Source organism: Ornithodoros turicata, chromosome 1, assembly GCF_037126465.1.
Source record: "Ornithodoros turicata isolate Travis chromosome 1, ASM3712646v1, whole genome shotgun sequence".
Classification (NCBI taxonomy): domain Eukaryota; kingdom Metazoa; phylum Arthropoda; class Arachnida; order Ixodida; family Argasidae; genus Ornithodoros; species Ornithodoros turicata.
The window spans coordinates 75,295,477-75,304,533 of NC_088201.1; the positions used below are offsets into that span (position 1 = coordinate 75,295,477).

The 9,057-nt window shown below is 48.9% G+C and overlaps 1 protein-coding gene across 1 annotated transcript; it reads left to right on the forward strand.

Annotated features, from left to right (window-relative positions):
- The first annotated feature begins 4,249 nt into the window (after window positions 1-4,249).
- Window positions 4,250-7,697, forward strand: LOC135375205 (uncharacterized). The gene is made up of 2 exons (XM_064607961.1): window positions 4,250-6,106; window positions 6,153-7,697. Exons 1-2 carry the CDS (start codon window positions 4,250-4,252, stop codon window positions 7,695-7,697), a joined length of 3,402 nt encoding a protein of 1,133 aa, XP_064464031.1.
- The last annotated feature ends 1,360 nt before the right edge of the window (window positions 7,698-9,057 follow it).

A 9,057-nucleotide genomic window follows, 5' to 3' on the forward strand; every position in this document is an offset into this window, starting at 1 on the left:
TTCGCTGCCAAACGGTGTACTAAAACTCTCTATTGTTCGCTCCGGCCGACGACGGGAATGCGTAATCTGAGGTTACCGCCGTCGGCGTTCCGAGTTTCCCGGGTGGGTTCGTTCGGGAGTGGGCGAAGTACGATGCGGGCAGTTCCGACGGATGTGTCCGCGTTCCCCGCAACCGTAACAACGCGGTCTCCCGGCGTTTTAGTCCATTCGAGCGCGGTGGGGTTGATCCCTCAGACCTGTCGTTGCGCCGGTATCCTGGCGTTCGGCGATGCTCGCTACCAGTCTGCCTTGCGCTCGAAGTCTCCTCAACAAGCCTTGCTCGGTTCCTTTGCTCGTGCGCAAAAGGATCGAGTGAGCGGTGTGAAGGACCTGCTGACGCTCCGCTATTCGGTCCTGCAGGTCAACGGGGACGCAGCTCCGTTGTCTGTACCGGTCCGCCCCATGCACAACTAGGCTCAAAAGTCTCCTCCGATCTAGGGGGTAGGCGGTAACGCAGTTCAGCTAGCAAGTCGGCCTGAATGCTGCGCACTTCCTTAGCTAACTCAGACAGGGAAGTAAAACTTCGACCCCGTAAATATGGCTTGAACCGAGGGTGGCACTGTCGGATAACGCGTGGCACCTTCTCTTTTTCGTCTACGAGAGGGTCCACTCTCCGATACAGTTCCTGAATAGCCCGAATGTATTCCAAAAGGCTCTCATCACTATGCTGCGTTCGGGCTGCAAGCTCTTCGCGCATACGCATTTCGTAATCCGGGGGCAAAAATTCCTCCCGAAACAGCCGCTGAAATTCAGTCACGGACGGAAATGCGGGTTGAGACCGGCGCCACACAGCGGCTGAGCTTACCAATGCAGCGGGTAGTATCCGGTGCAGGACGACTTTGTCGGTTGCTCCAACGGCTGTCTGGTGGTATAGAGACCTGCGCGGATGAGATTTTGGCATCCGCATCCGACCCGCATCCGCGCACACGTTATCCGCGTCCGATCCGCATCCGCAGCATATACAACAGTTTACATCCGCATCCGATCCGCTGAACAAAACGCACCATCCGCATCCGATCCGCACGTTTCGAATGACGCATAAATACCGCATGTTGGTGTCATTTCGGATGCCTCCGTGCTCTTACGGAACGACTCTCGACGACAAGCAAAGTAAAACATTTCAACAACCGTTCAACAAACGCGATATGGAGAGACTTCTGGAACGCGTGGAACACTACCTCGCCGGTGCTCGCGTGGTTCGAGACGCCAGAATGCCTCCTCTCCCGTCGTGGCCGTGCACGGTCAAAGGTGTACCCGAGCATGCGCTCGCTGTCGGCGCGCAATTGCTGGCGGAAAGATTGCAGCACGCGGCATATCCGCATCCGATCCGCTACCGATCTGCTGCTTTCGCATCCGATCCGCATCCGACGCCGAGCCTTCCGCATCCGATCCGCACACCGCAGAAAGTGCTAAATTTTCATCCGAATCTGCAACTATCTTGCGGATATCCGCTTCCATCCGCGGATGGTGCAGGGCTCTATGGGCTATGGGCTTCCAGGTTCGCAAGGAAATCTTCGACGGACTTGGCGTCGCTGTAGCCCTAAAATGTCGGTACCGTCAGGTTCAGGCGTAGCGGCGGGTCGAATACGGAACCACCCTGGTTTGTGGGTCGAGGGTCCCACAAAATTGGTGCACAACGTGGGGCCTTTGCCACGTTTGTGACCGCTGACAGGTTTAAAGGGGCTTTAGCGAGTAATTACAATCACGTTAGTAGAGAGCGTTGTTCTTTTATGCTGCTTATACTTAGTTAGGACAGCTGATGTTGAGACAGAAGAACACGTCCTCGTCTTGAAGAGCTCCAATTTCGACGATGTTGTGAAGGAACACAAGCACATCCTCGTTGAGTTCTATGCCCCATGGTGCGGTCACTGCAAGGCAGTGGCCCCACGTTGGGCGCCAATTTTGTGGGAACCTCGGCCCACAAACCCGGGGTGGTTCCGTATTCGACCCGCCGTAGCCCCGAAGAACACTGACACAGCAATTGAACAAGAGAAACAAGGAGAGTAATTTATTCACTTAAATCTGAGCACTGCACAACGTCGACCACCTTGCATGCCCCAGACAAGACTCCCCCGTCCCGTGACTGTCTCACAGCTTAAATACCAAAGAGAAAAACACGGGGGCGTGTCCCGGAAGTCCACGCACAATCTTATCGCTCTCGATAAGCGTGAACATGTGCCCCCCCACAAGTCCCCATAGAGCCCCTCCCGAAATATTTTTTTCTGGTTACGCCGCTGCCCTCAGCTCTCGGGTCGACCACGGGTGAGTTCTCAGACGCAGTCCTTGTTCCAACTTCAACGCGCCATTTGCCTGGCTGCAGATGTCGCTCGAGTGTACTCAAATTTTAATGTTCTTTCATTTGGTATGCCTATCGTGCGTGGTGGTGCGTTTACTTCTTGCAGATGTCTGCTGAAATATGCATTATGGGTATCTTTCGAAAAAACAAGGATTTTGCGCTACATTTCTCGAAAAGAAAAAAACCCGGTTCTGATTTCATTTATATTTTGCCAGGACATGGAGCGAATCACCTTTACTTTGCTAAAAAGAGCAAAAAACAAAGAAAAACCCTGCTTCAAAAGGCACACAGTAGCGATTAGCACGTTAAATATTCCGCGTGCGTGTGGAAACGGGGCTGTCGGCTGTCGGCCGATGTCTTACGGCAACGAAAATGGTCGACTCTGTGTGATCAAAAGTGGTCGTCAGTTTGCATGCAGTTACAAGACTATGACAGTGGAAGCAGTAGTTCAAAATGACCGTGATAAATGATGACTAATTTCACTCAGTCTCTAAGAAAACGTCACTGTGCGCGCTATAAAAGTTTTTCGAACTCCACTTTCCAATGCCTTTCCTTTGCCACACATGCCAACCTCGTATGCCAAGTTGATGCAATACATTTATGTTTTTTTTTATTCGAAAAGAAGGGACCCCGAGCGTGTCTTCCCATTTCGCCTAATGCTTTTTAGCGGATTATCTTGCGATCCCTTAGCAGGTTCATCGACTTCGAACTGCAGGGGGTCCCATTTGGCCTAATGTATGCTACAGGCAGTCTTACTTCGCTTACTGATCCGTGTCACGTGAGAAAAGAAGGCGGTCCCCTGTCATGCTGCCAAAAATCACTTTCGCATCTTCACAAAACTTTACAAGTTTGTTGGTTTCATCCGAGCATATATATTTTATCAAGCAAAATATCGCGATCTGCACTCCGGTACCGAAATAAAGTATCGATTACTGTAACGGCATTACGTATAACACTGCGGCGTACCCTTCTTTTCTTTCAACTTAGCAAAAATCTCCCCCCTTTTTTTTCTTTTTTCATTCGCAGTCAAATTCTCTGAGCCGCACGAAAGACCTGTGTCAGCGCTAGTGATTTTGCATAGTAGTAGGTGATCCATTTCCGTGTCCAGTCTGTGGAGGACCTACCCTTTTTTTCGTCCATCCATCCATATCCAGCCACTCATAAATCAAACAACAACAACTTTATTGCGAGCTCATAAATCAACGAAAACGTTTACTCGGTAATAACCTATTCATTTTATTATTAGTGGTATCGCGCACGGATCCAGGACATTTGCTCACTATGCGAACGCTCAAGGCGGACAAATGCTCATCAAGTTTTATATGTGCCTGTTTTTTTGTTTGTTTTTTCTCGCAATCTAGGTGTCGTATAATAGAGTTGTAGTTTGTCAATAGAGTAGTAGTTTGTTGTTTGCCTTACTGTGGTTTGAGGAGGGGTGGTTGACTGGTAGGACCCGGGAAACATCAAATTTCTGCGTCATGTTTTCAACCTCGTGCATTACTGTAGCTCCTTAACAGTAAAATAATTCCTAAATGTGCACAAGCATAAAAGCAATGTAGGACTCAAGTGGTAGTGCGCTACGTCGAAAGGCGGAGCATGAGTGTTTATCGGGGGTGTTGCTAATGCAACGGACATATCATGATCATCATGAGTACAACACGACTGAGCGCATGTCTCGCACATCACATCCTGACTATCATCCGTCGCGAGCGTTATTCATTCTGGAAATAAACATCGTCGTAACTAGTCACGTCTCTTCTCGACTTGGTATCAACAGAAATTGGTGCCGTGACCAGGATACTCAAGGTTAAAAGAACGAAGGATACAAGGATTACGGCCCTGGTTCTCGCATTGTTGGCCACGGTGAGTTTTACGGTTTGACTTACTCCCGTGGATATTCGAATCCAGTCGGCCATGGACAAGTTGAAGAGAGACAGGAAATTTTTACGCTCACAAGCAACAAGATTGAGGAACGATATCGACGAGAAATTGGAAGCTGCCGGTACAACCGCGCAAGAAATTGCTATACTAAGAGAGAAGCTCCAAGATATTTCCAGAGATTTGAAGGCTGTTGACAGCGAGCTCAAGGATAAATTCTCTGACGAAGAATATGAACGCGAGATGACTGCCACGACCGAATACCGCCATCAGATTTTGGAGACCATCACTCGCATAGATCTGCGCTCCCAAGTAGTTTCGACGGGCGCGTCGACTTCGGTGGCTTTGAACCCCAGCCCTGTTCCAGCTGCTTCTGTCCATAGGGACAATAAGATAAAGCTGCCAAAATTAGAGCTCCCGAAGTTCCATGGCGCCATAGACGCATGGCTTCCTTTTTGGACACGTTATGAAGTTGCAGTACACCACAACAACGCGCTTACCGCCACTGAAAAGTTCTGTTACTTGACGTCTCTGTTAACTGGGAACGCTGCTGATCTCATCCGTGGATTAAATTTGAATGAGGGCTGCTATAACGAGGCAATTGAACTTCTCAAGAAGGAATATGGATCATCCACACGCATAGCTGATGAGCACATAAGGAAGCTGACAAACATGGTCCCAGTCACGGATCCTGCAGATATTTCGAAACTGCGGCAATTCTATAATGAAATTCAATCCCGGGCACGAAGCCTTCAGGTTTTGGGCATATCAACCGATGGCTACAGCGCACTACTTAGACCCATCATTTTAAGCAAGCTGCCCCAAGACATGGTCATTGAACATCAGGAACGACAAGAATTTAATGACAGTACTCGCGGTGCAGATGTGGCCAGTGGCAGTGCGTTACACCTTTACAGCCAGGACTTCCAGGACCTGATGGACTACTTGCGAGTAAAAATAGTGTCCAAGGAACATGCATTAGGGTATACCAGTGAGGAGAAGCACGAAGGGAAACCGAATATTCGTAAGGTCAAAACCACCGATATGCCAACGGCCTCTGCTCTTTTAAACGCCAACAATGCACGGACACCAAATAATGCAAATCATGAATCGTGTTTATTTTGCAAGTCAGATCAACATCGGACGGTCACTTGCGACAGCGATATCCCACTACAGGAGAAGAAGCGCCTATTAATTGAAGCAAGATGCTGTTTAAAATGTACGAGACGAAATCACATTGCTAGTCGCTGTCAGTCGTACATCAGGTGTCGCAAGTGCAGCCGAAGACACGCTACGAGCCTCTGTGACCCAGACTACATACGCAATAGGAGTACCCAGCAAGTACAAGTCAACACTGTTCCGGTCGACCCCCCGGGAGAGGTGGTTTTAGCAGCCTCCGCAGTTCCCTCTAAACAGTCAAGCACGATAATTCTAGGCACAATAATGGCATGCGCGAAGGGACCTGAAAACACATGCTGGGTACGCGTTCTGTTTGACAGCGGTAGCCAACGCCGTTTCATCACCGAAGAGCTCGCGAAGCAATTAGGATGCCGCTCGCACGGAGTCGAAAAAATCAGCATAGGGTCGTTCGGTGGAGCAACAGTCACCAAGGCATTGAGCAAAACTTCGGTCAAGCTGCAAACTACACAGGGCACTGCCGTAGAAATTGACGTCCTGCAAACGCAGCAAATATGCGCCAACGTACTTCCTGTCATCGGTCAAGAGCATCTCAAGGGCACTTTCCTACTTGAGGAAGCATCGAATGTCACCACGGCAGATCAAGAACTTCCTATCTCCATTCTCATTGGGACCGATTGGTACTGGAGACTCGTGCAAGATGACATCAGGAGAATTAATGATGATTTAGTCTGTGTCCCCCACCGAATTAGGATGGTTTGTGCATGGCGTCGTAAACGACACGATGAATTCTCATGCCCAGGAGCAAGCTGTAATGCTCTGTGTCCGGCAAGGCCTGCAACGTCAATGCATTAACAACATTTGGGGTCCAGAGGACGAAGGCGATTACGACGACAAAACCGCAGGAGAGGTATTGAACAGGTTTAATAGTACAATCGTGAACGTCAACGGAAGGTACGAAGTACGGCTACCTTGGAAAGACGACATAGACCTTGGAACAAATGAACGAAACGCACGGAAACGACTTAAAGGTTTGACGGACCGTTTACTTCGTACGCCCGACCTGCTCAAGACTTATGATGATGCTATCCGCAAATATCTAATTGACGGCGTCGCAGAAAAGGTTCCAGAGAACGAATACAATCACGATCAAGTTGATAGACCAGTGTACTACTTACCTCACCACGCGGTCATTCGCACGGACCGCATTACAACGAAATGTCGTATCGTGTTTGACGCTTCCGCTCATGAAACTCAAGAGATCAGCTTGAACGAGAATCTTCACATCGGACCCAATATGAACCCGAATGTAAGCGTTCTCCTACTGAGATTTAGACTACATGCTGTTGCTTTTACTGCCAACATAGAAAAGGCATTCCTCCAAATACTCATCCACAAAAGAGACCGAGATGCCCTGCGATTCCTCTGGTATCAAGCTATGCCCACAGGAGTGGACGATAAGATGGAAATATGGCGAATGACGAGAGTCACGTTCGGGACTGGTCCTAGCACATTCCTGTTGGCGGCGACATTGAAGAAACTGCTGAGAGAGTCCGAAGTAGAGTATCCGGAAACAACAAGACTGTTGAACGATTGTACGTATGTCGATGATTTTATATCTGGTGCTGACTGCGAGGAAGCCGCTATCAACGTGTACAACCAGGTGAAGAATATAATGCAGAAGGGAAGCATGAACATGCGAAAATGGGCCTCCAACTCAGCACGGCTGAACGCTTTGTACCTGCAGGACCCGGAGGAAGTCTCGCCCTTCGCTGGAGATTCCCGCGTGATAAAGGTTCTGGGAATGAAGTGGGATACGGAGCAGGACTCCCTCTTCTACAATGCTACCAACCTTCTTCAAGGTGGAAGGCCTGCTGTATGGACGAAGAGGAAGGTGTTGCAGACGGCTCAAAGCATATACGACCCGCTAGGTTTGATGTCACCGTATACGATCGCTGCAAGGATCTACATGCAAAAAATGTGGCAACAAAGTCTCACTTGGGATCAACCTATTCCGGCGGACCTACAGGAGAGTTGGGAAAGGTGGTATGAAGACTTACAGTACCTTACCGAGATCAAGATCAACAGGTACTACGGCATGTGGACGACGAATGTATCGTTGCATGTTTTCTGTGACGCAAGTTGCAACGCGTATGGCGCCGTTGCGTACCTGGTTATTAAAACATCGGACTCTGCTTCTTCAAACATAGTGCTGGCAAAGGCCAGGGTAGCACCAGTCAAGAAGCAGACGCTTCCAAGGTTGGAACTCCAAGCCGCTGTTGTAGCTGTGAAAATTTCAAGAATGTTGATGGACGCATTCCCAGGCATCAAACAAGTTTTCTTCTAGACTGACTCGACAATTGTACTGTATTGGCTACACGGTAAGAGTGAGAATTGGAAGGAGTACGTTCGAAGGAGAGTTAACGAAGTCAAGAAGTATACGAAACCAACACAATGGAGGCACTGTCCTGGGACCGAAAACGTCGCGGACATGGTCACTCGAGGTCTTCGACTGACTACACTCACGACCAACGACAAGTGATGGAACGGCCTTAATTGGCTCACAGATGAACAAGCATGGCCTGAACAGTGCTTCGAAGCACCAAGCTGCCGGGAAGAAGCGAAACATGAGCAAACAGCACTTGCAACAACGACGGCGCCAGCGGAAGAAGTTACTTGCTGCACGAACTTCAGCTCACTACATAGACTCCACAGAGTAACAGCGTGGATAAAAAGATTTTGTGGAAACTGTAAAGGGGCTTCTATCGATGGACCACTTAGCACGGAAGAGATTGAAAACGCTAAGAACTATTGGCTCCGACATGTACAAGTCACAGCTTTCCCTGAAGAATATCAAACCCTGAAGGCCGCGAAATCACTAAAAAAGCGACACTTCATGCAGAAGTACAGACCGTTTCTTGATGAGAACGGCATAATGAGGGTTGAAGGGAGGTTACAGATGGCAAATCTTACGTTCGATGAAAAGCACCCCATAATCATGCCACGAGATGCTCACTACGTCTCGTTACTCGTCGAGCAAGCTCACCGAAGGGTCATGCATGGAGGAGTAGCACACACTATTGCAAAGCTCGGGGAAAACTATTGGATAGTTCGAGGAAGGCAGGTGGTGAAGAACATTCTTCATAGGTGCACCGTTTGCAGGAGATTCAACCAGACAAAAACGTCTGAGAACACGCCACCACTTCCTGCTGACAGAGTGCAACAATGCCATTCATTTACCGTTGTAGGAGTGGATTTTACAGGACCTCTATACGTCAGAGACACGCACAGTCATCAACGCAACGTGAAAGTGTACATTGCCATGTTTACTTGTGCTGTCGTAAGGGCTGTCCACCTAGAAGTTTCCCGTGACATGTCGGTAGCAAGTTTCGTTCACGTACTACGAAGATTCTTCGCACGGCGAGGGATGCCTAGAGTGATATACAGCGACAACGCACCCACCTTCAAAAGATGTAACAAGGAACTTGCTGCATTATGGCGACGTATACGAGACGATGAAGTGCTGGACTGGCTTGGGACCAACAGCGTGAGCTGGAAGTTCATTCCTACAAATGCACCGTGGTGGGGTGGATTCTATGAAAGATTGATAAGGACTGTGAAACAGGCATTGAGGAAAACCATCGGCAGAAAATCATTGACGTATGAAGACCTGGTCTCAATTGTAGCAGAGGTGGAAGCCGTCATTA